Here is a 24,233-nt window from a genome sequence, read left to right on the forward strand (position 1 = left end):
GATTGGTTTACAGAGCCGTCAGTCAAGGGGTTCGCTGTGGGCGAGTTGAGGGGCTGTTGAGGTTCTGATTGGTCCATCGAACTTTCAGTCAGGACGGGATGAAGAGCCTGGCTCCTGATTGGTTCACTGAGCTGTCAGTTAGAGGGCCGGGTGTGGGCGGGAGTTAAATGCGGGGCTGGGCTTCTGATTGGCCGAGCCGGATGACACTGTGTTTGGGTTGGTTGCTGGAACTGTCAGTCAGCATCTGTGTCTCTGATTGGGTGACCGAGCTGTAAGTCAGAGGGGGCAGTTAGTCGGTGAGGAACCGTCGCGATGGAGTCGGACAGTATGCTGGAGTCACTGTGTGAGCGGTTGGAGGAGCAGCTGTTGCGCTATTTGCAGGAAATGGAGAGTCTGAGCGAGAAGCGGCAGCGGCTGGAGGCGCTGATGGAGCAGGTGAGGCGGCGGATGGGCCCCGGCCTGAGGGAGGGGCTTTGGAATGAGCAGAGTAAGTTCTGGAAAGACGCGGCCTGGGGCAGTCAGCTGGAGAGAACCAGAGGGCATCGAGCCGCCTGCGGAATTCTACCGCCCGCCACACAATTGGCGTGGGCGAGGCGCGGGCAATGGAAATGTCCCCGCACCCCTGGCGGGGTTTGCGTTCGAACGGGGTCGTAAAATCCTGCCCACAGCGTTTTCTAGCACAAAAAGAGGCCCTTCGGCCCTCATCTATGTGTTGGTCATCAGGCACCTGTTCAGGTAAGAGGTCTCAGAATAGATTAAAGTCCAACAGGCTTATTTGGTAACACCAACTTTGGAATGCTGTTGGTGAGTCTCATGGGAGGTTGATTCACCTGATGAAGGGGCAGTGTTCTGAAAGCTTGTGCTACCACATAAACTTGTTGGACTTTAACCTGCTGTTGGGTGACTTCTTACTCTGTCTATCTATTCTAATCCTATTTTCCAGCACTTGGGCTGTACCCTTGTATGCTGTCATATTTCAAGTGCTCATCCATGTACTTCTAAAATGTTGTGTGAGAGTTCCTGCCTCTACCACCCTTTTGGGCAGTGAGTTCCAGATTCCAACTGTTCTCTGGGTGAAAAAGTTTTTCTTCAAATTTCCCTTTATCTTGTCTTAAATCTGTGCTCCCCACCCCCCCCCCTTCCCTGTTATTGACCTCTCTACTAAGGAGATGGCACAATGGTTAGCACTACTGCCTCATAGTGCCAGGGACCCAGGTTCAGTTCTGGCCTCAGGTCATTGTCTTGTGTGAAGTCTGCACATTCTCCCATTGTTTGTATGGGTTTTCTCCAGGTGCTCTGGTTTCCAACTATGGTCCAAAGATGTGTGGGTTAGGTGGATTGGCCATGCTAAATTGACCCTAGTATCAGGGGGATTAGCAGGGTAAATATGTGGAGTTATGGGAATAGGGCCTGGGTGGGATTGTGGTCGGTGCAGTCTCAATGGACGAAATGGCCTCTTTCTGCATTGTAGGGATTCTGAATTAAGGAGAAAATTTTCTTACCTGTGGCCCTCATAATTTTATACATTTCAATTCGGTCCCTTCTTGTCCTTCTCTGCTCTAAGGAAAACAACTCTCGCCTGACCAGCCTCTCTTCATAGCTGAAAAGCTCCAATCCAGGGAACATCCTAGAATAGACCCTTTGGCCCAACAAGCGTGTGCCGATGCACGATTTTCATCCTTCTGTTCGTAGACACATTCATGTGTCTAAAGTCTCTCGGATTTTTCTAGTGCAATCACGTTCTTACTATAATGTGGTGACCGGAACTGCGCATGGTACTCTAGCTGTGGCCTAACCAGCCTTTTTATACAGCTTCATCATAATCTTCCTGCTCTTACATTTATTAGCTGAGGCATTGAATGCAGGTATCCTATGTGCCTGCTTAACCACGTTATCTACCTGTCCTGCCTCCTTCAGGAATCTGTAAACATGTATCCCCACCCTCCAGTTCCCTGTAATCCTTGATGCTCTACCATTCATTGTGTATTCCGTTGCCTTGTTAGTCATCTCAAAATGCAAGGCCTCGCGCTTTTCAGGTTCCAATTCCACTGTTTTCTGCTTCTAACCGACCTGTCTATATTGTCCTGTCGTCTGAGGCTTGCCACTTCACTATTTACCACACCACTGATTTTTGTGTCATCTGTAAACTTGTTTATCGTAACTCCTACATTCACATCTAGATCATTATGTATACTACTAACAACAAGGGACACAGTACAGATCCGTGCCAAACATCATTGGACACAGGTTTATAGTCACAAAATCAACCTTCATCCAGCGCCCTCTGCCGTTAAGCCAGTTTTAAATCCAGTTTGCCAAATTGCCTTGGCTCCTATGGGCTCTGAACTCCTTCATCAGCCTCCCATGTAGGACCGTGTCAAAAGCCTGACTGAAGTCCATGTAGGTACATCAACTGCACTGCCCTCCTCTCCACGTCTCAAAAAATTCAGTCAAATTTGTAAGATGTGATCGTTAGGGTGCAGCTAGAATACTGTCTGCAGTTCTGTTGCTACATTATAGAAAGGATGTGATTGCAGTGGAACGGGTGCAGAGGAGATTCACCAGGATGTTGTTTGAGGTGGAGCGTTTCAGGTATGAAGAGAGTCTGGTTAGGCTGGGGTTGTTTTCCTTAGAGAAGGTTAAGGAGGTGCCTGATTAAGGTGTACAAAATTATGCTGGATGTAGATAGGATGAAATGTTTCCTTTTAGTCGATGGGTCAATAACCAGGGGAAGATTTCAGGTAAGGGACAGGAGATTTAGTGGGGATTTCAGCCAGAGAGTGGATGCATTTAAAGGAGCTCTTCAAATGCCTTGGCATGTGAGGTTACAGACAAAGTGCTGGAAAATGGGATTAGATTCAATAGGGGCTTGGTGGCCAGCAGCCATTTTGCACGATAGCTGAATGACTTATTTCTGTGCTGTAAAACTCTGACTCAGCAAGGACTGGTAGCTTAGTGCTCAGATTGGGAGTGAGGTGGAGAAATAGCCAACAGCCCTGAGCTCAGGGTTGCTTCCTCTTTCAGATTCCAGTGTGGTACTTGTGAAATACTGTATTGTTCATGGTGCAGTTTTTCAGATGAGCCATTAAACTGGGGTCCCGTCTGCCCTTTAGCTGGAGTTCAAGATTTCATGACAATGTGGGAAGTCTCTGATTTAAGTTGCCTCATTCAGGATTGTTCCACTTTAATGTTGCAGAAATAGGAGGGTTGATGTGCACATCTCATGTAGGGGCTTCATTCAGCTTTAGCACGTTTCACGTCACATGGCTCACGAAACCTAATTGGTCCTGTACACAAAAGCTGGACAAACTATTGCCTGGCTTTGGGGGAGGTTTTGAGTGGTGGATGGTCTACGTGGGAGTCCTGTGGTGTGGGAAGTGTTGCACACAGCAGTGCCACGCAATCATAGATTAAGATGATTCACAGACTCCAAAGCTGCATTTCACAGCCCCTTTTTTAAATCTACTTGAAGGGGCTGTGCCTCAACCTTTGGTTGCACTGCAACTCCATGCTCCTAATGTTCATCACCCGGTGTAGAAAGTGAGTGAGGAGGGAAGAAGATCTCCTCGCAAGCCTGCTCTGTTATCCGACAGACTGCCCCTGTATGGCTGCTACATTCGCAGCTGGGCAGACTTGGAGAAGGATCTCGCGGTGACAACTGGCATGCTTGAGTCATTCTGCGACCAGTAGTGCATCATCATCTGGGAATTATATTTTGGTTTCATTTGTCAAGTTTTTGTTGAGGTTTTGTTTCAGTTACAGTACAAGGGGCTGTCACCCAACTCTTGATTAACAGTAAAGTGATCATAGCACTATCAATTGGCTTTTACTCAGCAGTATCCTGCTCATGGATGCTTAGAGCTCTGCCAGCTTCTGACCCCATTGCAGCCTTGGTTCAAACATGGACAAAAGGGCTGAACTCCGAAAGATAGGTGAGCATGACTGTCCTTGTCATGAAGGCTGCATTTGACTTGAGTGTGGCATCAAGGAGCCCTAGCAGAACTGGAGTCATGGGAGAAAATTTCCACTGGTTGTACTGAAGGAAAGTGCTGGTGGTGGTTGGAGGTCAAACACCTCAACTCCAGAACATCAGTGGTCCTCAGCGGGGTGTCTTAGGCACAACTATCTTCGGCTGCTTCATCAACGGCCTTCCTTTTATAAGATCAGAAGTGGAGGTGTTTACTGGCTGACCATTCACGACGACTCGAAAACTGAAGCAGTCAATGTCTAAATGCAACAAAACCTGAACAATATCAAGTCTTGGGCTGATGATTAGTAAAGAGAATGGAGCTGGGGAGATAAGAACATAAGAAATAGGAGCAGGAGTAGGCCATCTAGCCCCTTGAGCCTGCCCCGCCATTCAATAAGATCATGGCTGATCTGTCGTGGCTCAGTTCCACTTTCCCGCCCTCTCCCCATAACCCTTAATCCCCTTGCCTATCAAAAGCCTATCAACCCGCGTCTTAAATATATTTAGCGAGGCAGCCTTCACCACTTCAACGGGCAGAGAATTCCAGAGTTTCAGCACCCTTTGAGTGAAGAAGTTCCTCCTCAACTCCGTTCTAAACTGCCCCCCCTTTAGCTTGAGGCTGTGCCTTCTAGTCCTGCAGTCCTTTCTGAGCGGGAAGAGCCTCTCCACCTCTATCCTATCCATCCCATTCATCATCTTGTGTCTCAATGAGATCTCCCCTCATTCTTCTAAACTCTAACGAACATCAGAAAGAGAGGAGTCAGGGAGCTTGGATTTCAGTACTGATCACTTCCAGTAGGGAAGTAATCTGGGTGCCACAGTAGCACAGTGGTTAGCACTGCTGCTTCACAGTGCCAGGTGCCTGGGTTTGATTCCTGGCTTAGGTCACTGTGTGGAATTTGCACATTCTCCCCGTGTCTGCATGGGTTTTCTCTGGGTGCTGTGGTTTCCTCCCACAGTATGAAAGACATGCTGGTTAAGTGCATTGCCCCAAACAGGCACCAGAGTGTGGCAACTAGGGGAATTTCACAGTAACTTCATTGCAGTGTTACTTATGACACAGCCTTACTTATGACTAATAAACTTTAAAACTTTAAATTAAGTCAAATTGAGATAAAGTAAGCAAAGTAAGATAACTTTACTACACTTATCCTAAATTTAATATGAGTAATTTTTACTACTCATTGTACTCGTGCTAAGTGTAATAAATAGTTAAAGCTAAGAAATGGCAGGTCAGTTTGGCCAAATGGAGTGTGCATCCTGTGATATGTGTGAAGTCACAGACATATATGTCTCAGACAAACATCTGTAGGAAGAAAGTGTCCCCAGCTGCACAAGCTTGAGCTCCGGGTTTTAGCGGTTGGCATCATTAATGTGTGAGGCTGAGGGCTATGTGCATAGCACATTCAGGTTAGAAGTGTACAGCTAGAGAGCAAATGGGTGACTGCCAGACAGGCAGTGCAGCAGTCCCTTGAGTCCATACTGCTTGCTGATCAGTTTTGCTTTTAGAAAGCTGATGAGGGTGACTTCTTGGGAGTGCAGCCAGAGCCAAGCCTGTGGCATCATGGGTGGCTTAGCTGTACAGAAGGGGAAAAAGAATGGAGGATGAGGAGTTCCCAAGTGACTGGGGTCAGACAGGCATTTCTGTGGCAGTAAACGTGACTCCAGGATGGTGTGTTGCCTCCCTGGTGCCAGGGGATACCACGGAGGGGAGGGAGAGGGAGCAGCCAGAAGTCGTGGCCCACCTTGGCAGGAAGAGGGTTGAGGTCCTGGAAGCAGATTTTAGGGCAAAAGGAAGGAAATTAAAAAGCAGGACCTCACGCACAGTTATCTCTGGAATATTCCTGGTTCCATGTGCTAGTGAGCATAGGCATAGGGGGATTTGTTAATTAAATATGTGGCTGGAGGACGTGGTGTAGGAGGGAGGGCTTTAGATTTGAGGCACTGGGACAGATTCTCAGTTAGGTGGAACCTGTATAAGCTGGATCAGTGAAACAGGACTAGCACTGATATACTTGCAGAGAGATTTGCTAGTGCTGTTGGTGTGGTTTAAAGCAACTTGATGAAGGTTGGGAACCTTAAGGCTGGCCCAAATTGTACAGTAGGTCATAACAGGAAGTGGTAGTGAGACCAGAATGCAGGAGAAACAAAGAAAAGCATAGAGTTTGCATCAAATGTGGAAAGATGTCGCAAAGACAAAGTTAAGGACACGCCACCTAAGTGTGCGTTCATAACATAGATGATCTGAAGGTACAAATAGTGTAAAATGGGTATGATGTAATTGCTATTAGGAAACGTGGCTATATAGTGACCAAGTTAGGGGACTGAATATTCGAACACCTTTAACATTTAGGAAGGATAGACAAGGAAGGAAAGGAGGTGGACTTGTGCTGATAAGGGATGAGATCAGTGTAGTAGTAAGGAGGAATCTCAGATCAGAAAAACAATGTGTGGAATCTGTTTGTATAGAGCTAAGAAACAGCAAAGGGCAGCAGACATTGGTTGGATTTGTTTTTAGATCACCTAACAGTGATAATATGGGGCATAATATTGATCTGGAGACGAAAGCAGCATGTAACATGGCCAAGACCATGATCGTGGGTGACTTCAATCTTCACATAGACTGGCTAAATCAAATGAACAGTAATGCTGAGGAAGACAAGTTTTTGGAGTGTGTTAGGGATGGGTTTCCGGGATAGAATGTTGAGCCAACTAAAGAACAGACTATTCTAGATCTAGTATTACATAAAAAAGGGCTAATTCATAATGTAGTTGTAAAATTAATTTTGGGATGAGTGACCACAATATGATGGAATTTTACATAGTGAGGAAGTTCAAACTGAATACAAGATGTTAAAGTTGAATAAAGGAAGTTGTGAAAACATGAGGGACAAATTGGCTGAAGTAGATTGGGAAATTGCATTAAAAGGTATGACTATGCGTAGGCACTGGATAATCTTCAAAAAACCATTACATAGCTTACAGTACCTAGATGTTCCTTCAGGGTGCAAAAAGCCAGTCAACCTTGGTTGCAAAAGAAAGTTAAGAATTGTATAAGATTAAAAGAAAAGGCTTATAAGGTTGCCAGAAATAATAAATCTGAATATTAGAAGGTTTTTAGAATGCAGTAAAGGAAGGTCAACAAGCTGATAAAGGGAGAATAGAATATGAATGCAACCGGGCAAAATCATTAAAAATGAATATAAGAAGGAAGTGTTTAGCAAAAACCATTGTAGGTCCATTACAGGCAGAGTCAGGAGAATTCATAATGGGGAATAGAGAAATGGCGGAAAAGCTAAATGATTGATTAATGTCTATGTTCGTTAAGGATGCAGGAAATTTCCCAAAGGACTCAATGTTGATGTGAGGAAAATTAGTATAAGAAGGTTTTGTTGGAGAAATTAATGGGACTGAAAGTTGATAAGTCCCCAAGATCTGATGATAGAAGTTGCTATAGATCAAAGAAAAATGAAGAACAGTGAAGCACAAGAACAGGCCCTTTGACCATCAAGTACCTGACATAACACCTTTCTAAACTAAGATCTTTTGCTTCTGCATGATCTGTATCCCTCTCTTCCCTGCCTATTTATGCATCTGTCAAGGTTTCTCTTAAACATTGCTATTGTATCTCCTGCTATCATCGCCTGGGGCTGTACAGTCCAGGCACTTACCACCCTGTTTTTAAAAAAAAGTGCCCCTCACACTCCTTTAAATTTTCTCCCTTTTACCTTAAACCTATGTTCCATAGCAATTAACATTTCTACTCTGGGGAAAAGACTCCTGACTGTCCATGCTTCTCATAATTTTGTGAACATCTATCAGATTGTCCCTCAATCTCCAAATTTCAAGTGAAAACAAAGTTTGTCCAGTCTCTCCTCATAGCTAATACCCTCCAAACCAGGCAACATCCTGAAACTTTTTCAATATCTTCTCCAAAGGCTCCACATCCTTCCGGTAGCGTGCTGACAGAACTGATGCAATATTTCAAATGTGGCATAACTAAGGTTCTATACAGCTGCAACATGATTTGCCAATTTCTATACTCCATGCCCCAACTGATGGGAAGTATGCCATTCGCCACTTCGACCCCTTTATCCACTTGTGTGGCCTCTTTCAGAGAAATGTGGACCTATACTCCTAGATCATCGGTGTGTTTGTGCTTTGAAGGGATCTGCCATTTATGCTTCCCACCCCCCTGCATTAGACCTTCCAAGATGCATCACGTTTGTTTGGATTAAATTCCATCTGCCATTTCTCCACAAATCTCCAGCTTAACTATATCCTGCTGTATCCCTTGGCAATCCTCCTCACTATCTACAGTTTCCCCCAATCTTTGTCATCTGCAAACATTGTAAACAGAATGCTACATTCCCCTCCAGATCAATTTTTTATTCATATAAAACAGGGATCCCAGCACTGATCACTGCCGAACACCATTGTGTGCAGTCAGAAATGGTGGAGACCATGGCTGCATTGGTGGTCAACTTCCAAAATTTTGAAATGGTTCCTAAAGATTGGAAGGTAGCAAATGTCACCATTTAAGAAGGGAGGGAGAGTGAAAACAGGGAACTACAAATCTGTTGGCGCTACATCAGGGAATACGCTAGAATCATGATAAAGGGACACTTGGACCGTTATCGGATGATGCAGATGAGATGTTTCTCTTGTTCTAGAGCCCAAAATAGGGAGCACAATTTCAAAATAAGGGGAAAGCAACCTAGGACTAAGATGAAGAGAAATTCTTTGAGGGTTGTGGATTTTTGGAATTCTCTAGTCCAGAGGGTGAAGGGATCTCAATCATTGAGTATGTTTAGAGATTGATATATTTCTGATTAACAATAATGTTAAAGGGTTACAGGAATAGTGTGCGTAAAAAGCATTAAAAGTTCTGATCAGCTGTGATTAAATGGGCTCAACAGGCTAAATGGCCTACTCGTTTCCTATGTTCTTATGCACCCCAGACTGCCAGGCAATGATGATCACCAATAAGAGGAAATGTAAACATTGCTCTTTGACATTCAATGGCATTACCATCACTGAATCCCCCAATATCAACATCATTGACTAGAAACTGAACTGGACCAGATGTATAAATTCTTTGGCTACCAGAGCAGGTCAGAGACTAGGAATTCTACAGCAAGTAACTCATCTTGTGAGTGGGGAAGAGGGGTAGAGCTTGGGGTGGGGGCACTGAGTTAGTGGGGAGAAGGTTCACAGAGGAAAGAGGCATATGAGAGAAAGTAGAAAGAATTGGCATAGTTCTTCTATTTATTTCCTTTATAATATTGAAATTTCAGAATTTACAGCATTTCTATTTGTAGGATATAATGTTTTGATGTTTTTTCATCACAAAAGAGCCCTACAGAACTGACTACAGCTTTTATGTACGTTGTAATGGGCACATTGTAATTGTTTAACATTATTTTGCTTAAGGTTGTATTGTAAAGCTACACGTACAGTCAAATAATGAAATACTGATCTTTTGATTTGAGTTATCGTCACATGTATTAAAAAGTAATGTTCCTTACATGTTATACAGAGAAAGCATACCATTCGTCGAGAAGGAAAGGAGAGTGTGTTGAATGTAGTGTTGCAGTAATTGCTAGGGTGCAGAGAAAAATCAACTTGATGCAGGTTAGGTCCAATCAAAAGTCTGACAGCAGCAGAGAAAAAGCTGTTCTTGAGTCGGTTAGTATGTGACCTCAGACTTTTGTATCTTTTTCCCAACGGAAGAAGGTGGAAGAGAGTATGTCCAGGGTGCGGGGGATCCTTAATTATGCTGGCAGCTTTTCCAAGGTGGCAGGAAGTATAATGATGTGGAAATGCCGGCATTGGACTGGGGTAAACACAGTAAGAAGTCTCACAACACCAGGTTAAAGCCCAGCAGGTGGATAAGCTTTCTCCAAGGTGGCTTTCGTGACACACAACAGCACAGAGTCACTGAGCAGAGGCTGATAGCCAAGTTCTGCACATGACGATGGCCTCAACCGGGATGTTAGGTTCATGTCAAACTATCTGTAACCCCCATGAATGGCCTGAGCTTGCAAAATCTCACTAACTGTCCTGGCTGGAGACAATACACGTTTTTTTTTAACCTGTGCTTAACCCTCTCTCTGCTCACATTGTCTGAACATTTTAAGACTTCTTTACCTATAAAGACTCGAACTCCAACCATTATTTTGTGAATTGAGTTTGTGTCTTGTGTCTTTATATGCCCTGTTTGTGAACTAAAATCCCACTCACTTGATGAAGGACTAGCGCTCCGAAAGCTAGCAGGAAGTGTAGATAGAGTCAGTGGATGGGAGGCAGGTTTGTGTGATGGACTGGGCAACATTCATGATCCTTTGTAGTTTCTTACAGTCTTTGGCAGAGTAGGAGCCGTACCAAACTCTGATACAACTAGAAAGAATGCTTTTTGTGGTGCATCTGTGAAAATTGGTGAGAGTCGTAGCCAAATTTCCTTAGTCTTTTGAGAAAGTAGAGGCGTTAGTGGGCTTTAACTATAGTGTCAGCATGGGGGGACCAGGACAGGTTGTTGGTGATCTGGACACCTAAAAACTTGAAGCCCTTCTACATTTCTACTCCCCATTAATGTAGACAGGGGCATGTTCCCCTCTACGTTTCCTGAGGTCGATGACGATCATCTTCATTTGGCTGTCATTGAGGGAGAGATTATTGTTGTTGCACCAGTTCATGAGATTCTCTATTTCATTCCTGTATCATGTGTTGCCACTGAGATCTGACCTGCTATGTTGTATTGTCAGCAAACTTGAAAATTGAGTTGGAGGGGAATTTGGCCACGTAGTCATAGGCGTATAAGGAGTATAGTAGGGAGCTGAGTACACATCTTGTGGGACACCGGCGTTGAGGATGATCATGGTGGTGGTGTTGTTGTTGCCTGTTCTTACTGATTATGGTCTGTGGGTTAGGAAGTTCAGGATCCAGTTGCAGAAGGAGTAGCTGCGGCCCAGGACATGGAGTTTGGAGATGCGTTTCCTAGAAATAATGGTGTTAAAGGTTGAGCTGTAGTCAATAAATAGGGGTCCAACAGGATGTCCTTATTATCTAGGTGTTCCAGGATTGAGTGCAGGTCCAGGGAGATGGCGTCTGCTGTGGACTGTTGCGGCGATAGGCGAACTAGTGGATCCAGGCAATCTGGGAGGCTGGGATTGATTTGTGCTATTCGTAACACTTCACGATGGTAGATGTCTTTTGAAGAATAGGGGCGTTATCCCCAGTGTCCTGAGGCCAATATTTGTCTCCATTAACGTCAAGAAAGCAGATTATAAGGTCATGATCACATTGTTGTTTGAAATTGGCAGTATGCATAATAGGTGTCACAGTGCAGGAATTTACTGTTACTTTATGGGAAGTCAGATGGTCGTGCATGGCATTATATAAATGCTTTTTTAGTTTCTCAATTATTAAAAGGAGACTGAGTAACGGGATTAGAAGGCAGCATCTCGGATGCATTCGGTCTCCTGTGCTGCAATTTTCCATGCTCCTTTGCTAGTTTGGGATGTGAAAAGGGGATCAGCGTCTGTTGGGACAGACCTCGGGTAAGCTCATTGACTTTGCTGTGTACTTTTTTTTACAATCTCTGCTCGTGTCACTTTGACCACGCTCTTGGATGGAGGCTGCAGCTTATTTCCTTTAGCCCTGAAGCTCTAGGGCATTGAATGTGGTTCATTCACTCAACACAGACCAGCTTGTGTGTCAGCACCACACTGAGGTGTCTTCGCCCATTGAGCCATTAAACTTGTGAGTTTAGATTGTACGTTTGGGTGCACTATTGTTTCTTCCCTTATGTCCTCTTGGGACTGGGAGTGAGCTGACTCTTGGTGGTCCATTTTGCCTTCTAACCCAGTGTCCCTCTACCCTAGGGCTGGTTCTCACTCTCCAAGGCTCGTTATTCCATGGGAAACAAGTGGGTTTCGTCACTCCAATATGGACCGGAGATGGTACCTTTGGCTCAAGTTGATGTGAGGTAGGTACCAGAGTACAGGAGGAAGACTGGAATTCAAAGGTGAAGGCAATAGTCAGGTGAAATGCAGTTGTAGGCTTAAATTTGGATGGCCTGTTATCCCTCCGGTGAATTCTGGATGGGCTGGGCCCTAGCTGGGGCGTTGCCCTGAGCGGGGGGCAGCAGGTGCTGGGATGTTGCTGTTCTGGAGGGGTGTGGGGAGGTGCAGAATCAAGGATGTCACTGATCCAAAAGCAGAATCATGCATGTGCTGGAAACCTGAAATAGAAACAGAAAATGCTGGAAATACTCAGCAGATCTGGCAGCATTTAAGAGGAAAGGAATGAAGTTTACATATCTAACCGTGTCCTTTTTGTCAGTTGTGGTGCTGCCTTAGTGTTTCCAGCATTTTCTGTTTTTAAACGTCCAGAATGTCACTGGCTCCTGAGTGCAAGAAAGGAGAAATAGTGAATAGGCAGTAGTCGTGAATAGTGCGTAGCACTATGTGCAATGTCAGAGGCAGATTTTAGCGAGTTAGACAAGAAACCAAGATGCAGGATGTCAAAGGTAGTAACCTCCAGATTAATCACTTCTTTTTTTTATAAAAAAGCATGCGAGTGAGTCCAGAAATAGGACAGAGCAGATGAATGAGTAACTGGAGAACTGGTACAAGACGGCGACCTTTCGAACCGTGGGATATTGGGACTGATTTTGGGAAGGATGAGACATGAGAATCTGGGCATGTTGCAGCTGAACAGAGCCAGGATCTGTCTTCCCAGAGAGTTTGCTAGTTTGAGAGTAAGGATTTCAGCCATGTTACAGCGATCTAAGTTCGGGGAGGTGGTAATAAATAGAAAATTAAAAGGTAGAGAGAGAATTGGGAGACACTGCAGTAGAATAGGAAATAAATAATAAGCCATTTGATGGGATCAGTGTACAAGGGAAGTTAATAAAATCTAAATTCAGTTTATTGTACCTGGACGTGAAAATGAAGTGTGATGAGTGAGGCTGCTGAGCCGCAGATAGTCGTAGAATCCCTACAGTACTGAAGGAGGCCATTCAGCCCATCGAGCCTGCACCAACAACAATCCCAACTAGGCCGTATCTCTGTAACCCCATGTACGTACCCCATTAATCCCCCTGATGCTAAGGAGCAATTTAGCATGGCCAGTCCACCTAACCTGCGTATCTTTAGACTATGGGGGAAACCCACATCAGGAAAGTCCTCTCTTCAGCACTGCAACGTTACACTGAATCAACGCTGTCAGCCCCTCCTCATTTTTCCCCCTCTCTATCTTTCCTGACCAGCTTGTATCCAAGAATATTCAACAACCATTGATGTCTGTCCTTGAGTTAACCATTCTTGCCACCACATTATATTTCCATGTGACTATGGGTAGCATGATGGTGGTGGTTACGACTGCTGACTCCCAACGCCAGGGACCCAGGTTCAATTCCGGCTTTGGGTGACTTGCCTGTGTGGAGTTTGCACACAGGCAAGTCCAGCTGTTTGGTTGGAGCTAAGAAACAGTAGTGGCACGAGTCATTGAGATTTACAGCAGGAAAAGAGGCTCTTTGATCCTTCATGTCTGGGTCAGCTCTCAAGCACCTATCTATTTTAATGGCATTTTCCAGCACTTGGTCTGTGGTCTTGAATGCCATGGTGTTTCAAGTGCTCATCTAAATGCTTCTTAAATGTTGAGAGTTTCAGCCTCTACCACCTTTTTTGGGCAAAGTTTCACATTCCTGTCACCCTCTGGATGAAGAATCTCCTCTAAATTGCATGCCCCTTACCTTTAATCTATGCCCCCTGGTTAATAACCCTTCTATTAAGAGAAAAATCATTGAATCCCTACACTGTAGAAGGAGGCCATTTGGCCCATCGAGCCTGCACCGACAACAATTCCACCCAGGCCCCCTCCCCATAACTACACATTTACCCTGCTAATTGCACTGACACTTGGGGACAATTTATCTTGCCCAATCTACCTAACCTGCACATCTTTGGACTGTGGGAGGAAACCGGTGCACCAAGAGGAAACTCGTGCAGACATAGAGAACATGCAAACTCCACACAGATAGTCACCCAAAGCTGGAACTGAACCCAGATCCTTGATAACCACTGTGCTGCCCAAAAGTTTCCTTCCTATCCCCCCTATCTATGTCCCTCTTAGTTTTGTAAACCTCAATCAGGTCTCCCCTTCTCTGTTCTAAAGAAAACAACCATTGCCTACCAGTCTCTTTTCATAGTTGAAATGCTTCAACCCGGGCAATGTCCTATTGAATCTCCTCTTCACCATTTCTAGTCCACTCGCATCCTATAGTGTGCTGACCAGAACAGCACACAATATTCCAGATGTGGCCTAACCAGTATTTAATGCAGCTCCATTATAACCTTGTTGCTGTTGCATTCAATGCCTCCTTAACCACCTTATCTACCTGTTCTGCTTTCAGGGATCTATGGACATTCACGCTAAGATCCCTCTGGTACACTATACTTCATTGTGTATTCACTTGCTTTGTTACTTCACCCAGAATGCATTGCCTCATACTTTTCAGAGGGTAAATTCCATTTGCTGCTGTTCTGTCCATTCGATCAGTGTTTTATGCAGCTTCATCATAACCTTCCTGCTGTTGCATTCAATGCCTCTTAACCACCTTCTTTGATCTCACAAAGGCCTTTGACTCTCAACCATGAGGGATTGTGGAAATTTTGTTAGCATTATCTGCCTGCTCTGCAATGACATGCAAGCTGTGATCCTCACTAACAGAGCTATCACAGACACAATACATGTGCAAACTGGGGTCAAACAGGACTGCTTCATCGCACCAACAGTCTTCTCCATCTTCCTCGCAGCAACATTTCAGCCCGTGACCCTGGAGTTTCCCTGCTGGAGTGAGGCTAGCCTACTGGATAAATGGGAAATTGTTCAATACTGTCTGATACCTCAAGCCAGAACCAAAACCACCTCAACTTCTGTCATCTAGTTGCAATATGTAGACGACACCTGTTGAGGCTGAGCTATAAACCATCGTTGGTGCCCTCACTGAGGCATAGGAGAGAATGGGACTCAGACTAAAGAACCGGAAAACAAAGGTTCCGTGCCAGTCCGGTCCTGCTGCCGCGCACAACTGAACCGGCACCCCCCCCCCATATCAAGTATCAGGATCCAGGATGAGCCCCTTGACAATAGGGATCATTTTCCATACCTTGGAAGCCTCCTCTCAGCACAAGCAGACATCAGTGCAGTCTTTAGACATCTGAGGAGCAGAGTGTTTGAAGCCCAAACTCGGGTTGCTATCCCCAGCATTCAGACACTCGTCATGGGTGACCAGCTGCGATGGGCGGGCCCCTTTGTCCGAATGCCCAACACCAGACTCCCAAAACAAGTGCTGTACTCTGAGCTCTGCATTGGCACGTGGTCACTGGGAGGGCCACAGAAACGCTCTGAAAATCCCCAAAGTGGGAATTGCATTGCCTCAGAACACACACTGAGAAGAAACCTCTGTGACAGTGACAGTCTCCAGGTAGAACACGTGGAGGACAAGCATAAATGGTGTAAAGAGAGCACAGAAACCAGTGTGTCCCACCACCTCAAACACCACCTGCCTGGCAGAGTCTGGGGTTCCATGGTTAAACTATTCCATCACTGCAGAACCCACCTCCCTGGAGTGGAAACAAATCATCCTCCACCCTAAGCAACTGCCAAAGAAGAAGAAGAGGACTTGTATGCCACTATCGAATGCCTTTTGGAGGTCCAAATGCACTACCTCCATTGGTTTCCCCTTATCCGCCATGCTGCTGTAATGCTTAGAATAATGCTCATGCAGATTTTATTTGTTTTCTTTATCCTTTTAACTGAAATACATGACTTCAGATTTCTCCCTGTTGGCGGTCTCATGGCTATGGACCTGTCCATTTCACCAGTCTCTGTCTGCCTGGCTGCGACTGCTACTGTGTGTCAAGGTTTTGTGAGATCTGCAGAGTTTGAAATTGGGCCTAGGAGATGCAGGGCAGGATGATGGGGAGGTCTGGGACAGTGGGATGGTGTCATTATATGCTTGAAATATGTGGTGCTATCCGAGTTTGCACCTCAGCTAATGTATTTGTTACAGTCTGCAGGAAGGTGGTCGCTGTGGCTTCCAAGTAGAGAGAGTGGACTGTGGTGAAGTGAAAAGGACAGGAGCTCTCCAGGAGGAACAGAAGGAGATAGTGGAGATTGGTGCCAGAGAGCAGGGTGAGTATTTAACTCAGTGAGACAGCAAACCATCAATAGATAATGCCAAGTGTTATTTTCAAGCAGTGTCTCTTCACCTCCATAACTCCCATTTGCTGGGAGGCAGCATGGTGCAAAGGGTCAGGATATCTCTTGGGCTAGAGATATTCGATGGGGAAATGTTTTCACATCCTGCTGAAACTCAGGCTGCACTTGCACCCAAAGGATGGAAACATGAGATTAACAGTCTCTGATGGCAGAAGCAGCAAGGGAGACGAGGGGTTTAACTCTCACTTTTTGCCTCTTTCTAAATCAAACATTCGCAGCGTGGGGAGGGAAGGGTGTAATGTGGATTTGCTGCGTGAATTTACATTTTGGCCTCTTTATCCCTGTAGTGAGGAGGAGAAAATCCAAGTGGAAGGAAGACGAGGAGCAAAAGCTGTCCTCTGAAGATGAGGTGGCCAGCAGGTCACAGACTTTGAAAGAAAGCACTGGTGAGGAGGAGACCCTTGTGGAGCAGAAGGATGGACGTCGACCCTGTCAGGACCCAATCAGGTGGTTTGGTGTTTTAGTGCCACAGAGTTTGAAGATTGCTCAGGCTTCATTCAAAGAAGGTACAGAATCCATGGTCCTAATCCTAAGGAGACAGCTTCAGTGGGGAAAGTGCAAGGAAATGAAACTGCAAAGATGCAAGAGAGAAGTGAAGGAGTGTGTGTTGAGGGGGGCGTGTGCGTGGTGTTTGCGATGGACTGGGGTGGGGGCAAGTGCACGTGAGAGAGACATGGACTGGGGTGGGGGCGCGCAAGAAGGGCAAGTAAGAGACAGAGGAGACCAGGTATGTGTGGGGGTGGGGACAGGGGCGAGCACGTGGGGGAGGAGGAGTGGAGGCAAGTGTGAGATTGGGGTGAAGGCATGAGAGGGAGAGAGATGGATGAAGGGAAAGGAGGGAATGGAATATTGTTCGTGTATCTGAGGGAGGGTCATAGAAGGGCAGGAGGGAGAGGCAGAAAAGCGAGAGTCTGAGAGAGGAGACGAAATCCAAATTCTAAGATATATTTTATAATTTTGCTCTTGGTACTGTACCTCTTAAATGTTTGTTTCTTCACGGCTTCTGATTTCTGCTCTTTTTGTCTCCATGCTGTTTCCACTTACTGGCTTTTCTTTTGTCAAAGTTGTTTTTTTTTTGCCCTTTCTATCATACCTATTGTGTAAGAAGTCTCACAACACCAGGTTAAAGTCCAACCAGTTTAGTTGAAAGTAAACCCACAAGCTTTCGGAAATGCTGTTCCTTCGTCAGGTGTGTGGACAGTTCTGATCAGAGAAGGGCATATAATGGCGCGCACAGTTTACAGAATACTGATTAGAATGCGAGTCTTTATAGCTAACGTGCTTTTCAAGTCTTAAAGGTGCAGACAATGTGAGCGGAGATATCATTAAGCATAGGTTAAAGAGATGTGTATTGTCTCCAGACAAGATAGTAAGTGAGATGTTGCAAGTTACAGACACTACAACATGAACCCAAGATTCATCTGTAACCCCCATGACTTGCCAGTTCGTCGCCTGCGCTCCACATCATGTCTATTGTGCACAGTTTTCATGTTTGTCTCTGCATCACTCGCTTGTTTTTTACGGCTGTCACTATCTGTGATGAATGTTCTAGTCACTTTCATTTTTGCTATTTTTCCCCAGTTATTGAGGTCGCAGCTGAGGTAGCAACTCTCCAGAACAGTCTTCTGACCACCAAGGAAGAATATCAGGCTCTTGTCCGACAAAAACATACAATTATGGAGCGAGAACAAGTGACTAGAGGAACTTCATTCCTCCAACTCCATAACAGTCAGAGGTCAGCATCTCAGAGAGCCATCCCCTTCTCCTCTCCTCCTGAGGATGGTTGAATAATTCCCTGTCCAGTCATCATGGTGGATCTCTCTCCTATGGATTTGAGTTTTAGATTGTGAAAATCTTAATTTCATGAGCATTCCATTGACATCAACTTTAATATGGACCTTTAGTCAAAGATATGGGGAGGCTTCATGGGTGATATTCGTTGCCAACCTGGTGTCACGGTTTGCATACTTTTTTTTTACTGGGAGCTAAGTTTCTGTACAAACTTCACTGATTTGTTCTTGTTGGAACAATGAAGGCTGAGGGGTGACCTGATAGAAGTCTACAAGATTGAGGGGCATGGACAGAGTGGATAGAAACTTTTCCCCAGGGTGGAAGAATCAGTTACTAGGGGGCATAGGTTTAAGGTGCAAGAGGCAAGGTTTAAAGGAGATGTACAAGGCAAGTTTTTTGACACGGTGTTGGGTGCCTGGAACTCTCTGCTGGTGGAGACCGTGGAAGCAGATACGATAATGACATTTAAGGGGTGTCTTGAAAGTACATGAATAGATTGGAAATAGAGGAATATGGTCCCCGGAAGGGTAGGGGGCTTTAGTTCAGTTGGGCAGCATGTCGGTGCAGGCTTGGAGAGCTGAAGGGCCTGTTCCTATGCTGTAATTTTCTTTGTTCTTTGGGTTTCAAACGCTTCCTGTCTCCTTTTGAGGTTCAGATTTGTAATTGTGTTCAATGAGTTCTTGGATTGTGTGAAATCACAACATAAGAGATGGACCGTCACTCAAGTGACTCCAGAGCCCCTTTATATTGTCCCATCAAATACTCCCAGGTCAGGTACAACATAGGCTTAGATACAGAGCAAGGCTCCCTTTACACTGTCCACCTCAACCATTCCTGGGACAGATAAATGGTTCAGACTTTGAACAAATCTAACAACTTAAGACTGGGCACTCATGAGGTGCTTTGGGCCATCAACAGGAGCAGAACTGTATTCCAGCATAATCTGCAGTCTCATGGCCTGGCATATCCTCCATTCAACCATTGCCATCAACCCTGTTTCAATGAAGAGTGCAAGTGGGCATGCCAGGAACAGCACCAGGCATATCTAAAAATGAGGTGTCAACCTGGTAAAGCTACAACACTGGATTACTTGCATGCCAAATATAAACAGCAAATGATAGACAGAGCTAAGTGATCCTACAACCAACAATCTATCACTACAATCCAGTCATGAACGGTGATTGACAATTAAACAACTCACTGGAGAGGCAGTTCCACAGATATTCCCATCCTTAAGGATGGAGGAGCTCAGCACATCAGTGCAAAAAATAAGGCTAAAACATTTGCAGAAATCTTCAGCCAGAAGTGCTGAGTGGTTGAAGTGCTGGTGCCTCTTCCAGTGATCCCCAGCATCTCGGATGCCAATCTCCAGCCAACTCAATTTCACTCGTGTGATTAAGAAACAGTTGGAAGCACTGGATACTGCAAAGACAATGGGCCCTGATAACATTCCCGCAATAGCACTGAAGACTTGCTGCTCCCCTAGCCAAGCTCTTCCAATAAAGTTGCAATACTGGCATCCACTCAACAATGTGGAAAATGTGTACATGGACAAAAAGCAGGAGAAACCCAACACAGCCACTCTGTCTACTCCCGATCATCAGTAAAATGACGGAAGGGGTCATCAACAGTGCTGTCAAGTAGCACCTACTCAGCTGTAACGTGCTCAGTGAGGCCCAGTTTGGTTTTGTCAGGATCACTCAGCTCCTAACCTCATCACAGCCTTGATTCAAACATGGATGAAAGGACTGAATTCTACAGGTGGTGAGAGTGACAGCCCTCGACACCAAGGCCACATTCAACCAAGTGTGGCATCAAGGAGCCCTAGCAAAACTGGAATCTGGGTAGCAGGGGTTTGAGTCATACCTAGTACTTAGGAAGATGGTTGTGGAGGGTCAGTTATCTCAGCTCCAGGATAGTCCCTCAGTAGTGCCCTAGGCCCCACCTTCAGCTGCTTCATCAGTGACCTTCCCTCCATCATAAAAACAGAAGTGGGGATGTTTGATTGCACAATGTTCACCATTTGCACCTCCTTAGACACTGAAGCAATCCATGTTCAAATGCAACAAAATCTGGATAATAACCAGGCTTGGGCTGACAAGTGGCTAGTAACATTTGTGCCACACATGTCAGGCAATGACCATCACCAACAAGAGACACTTTGCCCCTTGACATTCAATAATGTTACCATCACTAAATCCTCCACTGTCAGCATCCTTGGAGTTACTATTGACCAGAAACTCAACTGGACTCACCACATAAAACGGGCCAAGAGCTCCTGTATTATTAGAAATAACCCAAGACGTGATGAAACTGTTTCAGATCCTCTCAATTGTCATGAACACCCCACCCACACTCGACCTCCCTCCACTACAACTGCCTCAATCCCACAGGCAGCAACTCTTTCTAGATGGCATTCAAAGCTTTAGTCACCTTCTCCATGGATCTTGCCTGATGAGTAACTTCACCTGTGGATTTAGATTCCTGAATGTCATTACGAATGGGGAGTATCGCAGCCAAGCCAAATCCCCTGCTGGTCACAGGACACACACACCCTTGCCAATAAGGGTCACTGGATAGGAAACGAGCAGGAACCATGCTGATTTTTATTATCTTCCACAATCTCAGCTGCAGCAGGGCCAACTGCAACATCTCTGCCCTCCACCCTGCCAAGAGCAGGTCAGAGGCTAGGAATACTGCAGTGGGTGACTTGCCTCCTGACTCCCCATAACCTATCCACCATCTGCAAGGCACAAGTCAAGAGTGTGATAGAATACCCCCCCGTTTGCCTGGATGGGTGCAGCTCCAACAACATTCAAGAAGCTTGATATCATCCAGGAAAAAGCAGCCCACTTGATTGACACCGCATCCACTCCCGCCACCAGTGACACTTAGTAGCAGCAGTGTGTACTATCTACAAGATGCACTGCAGCAATTCACCAAAGATTCATAGATGGCACCTTCCAAAGCCACAACCACTACTATCTAGAAGGACAAGCGCAGCAGTGTATGGGAACACCGCCATCTGCATGTTCCCCTCCAAGTCACTCTCTATCCTGACTTGGAAATATATTGCCATTCCGTTGCAGTCGCTGGGTCAAAATCCTGAAGTCCTCCCCCCTCACCCCATGGCATTGTGGGTCAACCCACATCTCATGGACTGCAGCAATTCAAGAAGACGGCTCACCACCACCTTTTCAAGGGCAACTAGGTATAGGCAATAAATGCTGGCCAGCCAGCAATGCCCATGTCCCAAGAATGAATGCAAAAAAGGTACAACACAAGGTTAGATTCAGAATAAATCTGCCTTTACACTGTCTACATCAAACATTCCCCGGACAAGTACAGCACAGGCTTAGATAGTGTAAAACTGCCTTTACATTGTCCACATCAAATGTTTCAAGGACAAGTATAGCATGGAGTTAGATACAGAGTAAAGCTCCCTTTATACTATCCAGCTGACAGATGCAATGCATGTTGCGTATGAAGCAAGGCATTGTCCTAGAGTGTGCGCTCCCCAGTGTGACAGTTTCTTCTTTCCCATGTTAGCACTAGGTGCTACACTGCTGTTGCACTTTTTTTATGATGTGGGTATGCCGGCGTTGGACTGGCGTAAACACAGTAAAAAGTTGTCAGACTTTTTACTGCACTTTTTTTAAGCAGATAATCCCAATAATGATGTCTGATTTGGTGCCAGCCCAATTGTTTACACATTATGCATCCTTGTCTCCTCAAGGTGACCTGGCTCGTGATCTTTATTAAGGACATGGACACCTTCGTATTTGAGTACAAACTTTTATTGTCAGGATTTTTGTTTGTTTGTCATGTAACATTGCAGAGATTATGGAACTGTTTTGACTGTTTGCTTTTAATCATTTCAATTTACATTTCAATGTGTGACTTCTAATGTTTGTCTGAGAAAATAAATCTTGTTTGTTTAGATTGCTTGTGTGTGACTGCCTGGTTTGAACTTTATGCCTCATTGCCCTGACTATCTCTTTAGCCCTTGCTGAATTAGCTCATAAACCAGGGTGGAGGGCAGAGATGTTGTAATTGGCTCTGTTGCAGCTGAGATTGGGAAGGGCATAAAAATCAGCATGGTCTGTGCTCTTGTTCGTATCCAGTGACCCTTAATGGCAAGGATATTCCTGGGTCCATTTTGTCATCTTGTGTGTTTTTCCTGAGCATGGGGAGTTGTGGCTGAGTGAAGTCTTTGGGTGAAATGTGGATAAACAGATGAATTGTGGGGGTGGGGAGGGAGTTTATGTATTTAATTACGGTCTGCAAACCATGTATTATGAAAGTAGTAAATGCTGGAATTATTCAGCAGATCAGGCAGCAATTCTGGAGAGATAAACATTCGTAATGTTTCAGATTGCAGAGTTCTGAGACTGTTGGCCTGAAAGGTCCATGTTTTATTCCTCCACTAATGCTGCCTCTGAGTCTTTACAGCTCAGTTTTGTTTCACCTTCCAAAATCCAGTGTTTTGTGTCGGTGTGGGCTATATCTTGTCTCTCTAATATGACACTCTTGCCTTTTTTTTTGTACAAATGTAATTGCAAAATCTGGGCATTTGGGGAGCAGAGTAATGATGTTAGTTGGAGTGTAGACTCTTCTCAACAGCCCATACTGAGGGAAAGTCACAGCCTCACACAGGAAGGGAAAGACATGTGATATATTGACCTGATGTCTCTTTTATAAGCTTTGTGTTGCAGTGAAGGATCTGAGATACAGCGATGTATTCAGCATTTCTGTAAGGATGCAGAATATATCAGACTGTGACAGTGAGGGGTGTGGGATATATCAGTGTCACAGTGAGGGTAGATTCAGCAAGAATGTTGCCAGTAGTGGGAGAATCCACAACTGGGGTCATATAGTTTGAGGATAAGAGGTAAACTTTTAGAACTGAAGTGAGGCAAAATTTCTTCACCCAGAGAGAAGTGAATGTGTGGAATTCACTATCACAGAATGTAGTTGTGGCCAAAACATTGTCTGATTTCAAGAAGGAATCAGATATAGCTCTTGGGCCTAAAGGGATCAAAGGATATGGGAGGAAGTGGGGAATCAGGATATTGAATTTGATGATCAAAATGAATGGTGGAACAAGCTCAAAGGGCCAAATGGTCTACTCCCACTTCTGGTTTCTATATTTCTATATGAGTGTTACAGTGAGAGGTGTGGTAAATTTATTATCGTGAATATATGGCATTCATCAGACAATGTTATGGTATAGAGGTTTATAAATATTATGGTGAAATATGTAGCTGATAGCTCAGCTCATCTGCTCCTTGTAATTTAATTGTGTTCAGATAGTTTACTCTGTCGAACTCCACCAGCCATTGATTCAGGCGCACATGGTGATGTATCGTCCCTCCATTTCACCGAAGTAGGAGCGCTCCCATTCGCTCATCAGTTCGAAATGCAGGGGTCGTTGACAGAAGCTGCAGGTTGCCAAGGACGGGGACTGCATTGGAAGCCCCACTTCCTTCCAAGTATCAAGCAGGCAATCTGGAAATAAATGACACTCGTGAGGAAAGGTGAGAGACACTGGGGCTGTTTTCATTCCAACTGTGATGGTGAATGGAAGATCAGATATTTGGAGGGTGCGTGGGGACTTTATTTACGGTAAATTGGGGGAAAAATCATTCTATCATGGATCTGTAAAGTTTATTTATCTATTAGTCAGCTTACATTCACAATATGACAAAGTTACTGTGAAAATCCCCTAGTCGCCACACTCTGGCTGTTGGGGTACACTGAGGGAGAATTTAGCATGGCCAATGTACCTAACCACACCTTTCAGACTGTGGGAGGAAACCGGAGCACCCGGAGGAAACCCACACAGACACGGGGAGAACATGCAAACTCCACACAAACAGGAATCAAACCTGTGTCCCTGGCGCTGAGAGGCAGCAGTGCTAACCGCTGTGCCACCGTGCTGCCCTAACTGAATCAGTCTGAGATCATCACAAAGGTGAGGAAGAGAGCAGGGAAGTGTTAACATAACATAAGAAATAGGAGCAGGAGTAGGCCATCTAGCCCTTTGAGCCTGCCCCGCCATTCAATAAGATCATGGCTGATCTGTCGTGGCTCAGTTCCACGTTCCCGCCCTCTCCCCATAACCCTTAATCCCCTCTCTTATCAACCCGCGTCTTAAAAATATTTAGCAAGGTAGCCTCCACCA

General features: G+C 45.2%; 2 protein-coding genes across 4 annotated transcripts in view; one reads left to right on the forward strand and one right to left on the reverse strand.

The window, feature by feature from the left end:
- Positions 1-293: 293 nt before the first annotated feature.
- Positions 294-21,989, forward strand: vma22 (vacuolar ATPase assembly factor VMA22). Its single transcript, XM_080182874.1, has 5 exons — positions 294-435; positions 11,854-11,957; positions 16,050-16,171; positions 16,546-16,764; positions 17,840-21,989. Exons 1-5 carry the CDS (start codon positions 313-315, stop codon positions 18,043-18,045), a joined length of 774 nt encoding a protein of 257 aa, XP_080039000.1. The 5' UTR covers positions 294-312; the 3' UTR covers positions 18,046-21,989.
- Positions 21,831-24,233, reverse strand: part of LOC145338088 (5-aminolevulinate synthase, erythroid-specific, mitochondrial-like) — a 29,630-nt gene continuing 27,227 nt past the window's right edge. For all 3 annotated transcript variants that reach the window (XM_080182873.1, XM_080182872.1, XM_080182871.1), the window contains one exon: positions 21,831-23,557. In XM_080182873.1, the coding sequence (XP_080038999.1) occupies positions 23,394-23,557 (164 nt within the window). In that variant the 3' untranslated portion in view covers positions 21,831-23,393. The remainder of the gene's footprint in view (positions 23,558-24,233) is intronic.

The sequence above is a fragment of the Carcharhinus amblyrhynchos genome, unplaced genomic scaffold, assembly GCF_965287045.1.
Source record: "Carcharhinus amblyrhynchos unplaced genomic scaffold, sCarAmb.v2.hapA scaffold_92, whole genome shotgun sequence".
Classification (NCBI taxonomy): domain Eukaryota; kingdom Metazoa; phylum Chordata; class Chondrichthyes; order Carcharhiniformes; family Carcharhinidae; genus Carcharhinus; species Carcharhinus amblyrhynchos.

Coding starts and splice junctions, on each gene's coding strand:
- vma22 (XM_080182874.1), top strand. CDS start 313: ATGGAGTCGGACAGTATGCTGGAGTCACTGTGTGAGCGGTTGGAGGAG. Junction 436..11,853: donor TGGAGGCGCTGATGGAGCAG/GTGAGGCGGCGG, acceptor CCTCTACCCTAG/GGCTGGTTCTCACTCTCCAA. Junction 11,958..16,049: donor TTGGCTCAAGTTGATGTGAG/GTAGGTACCAGA, acceptor TATTTGTTACAG/TCTGCAGGAAGGTGGTCGCT.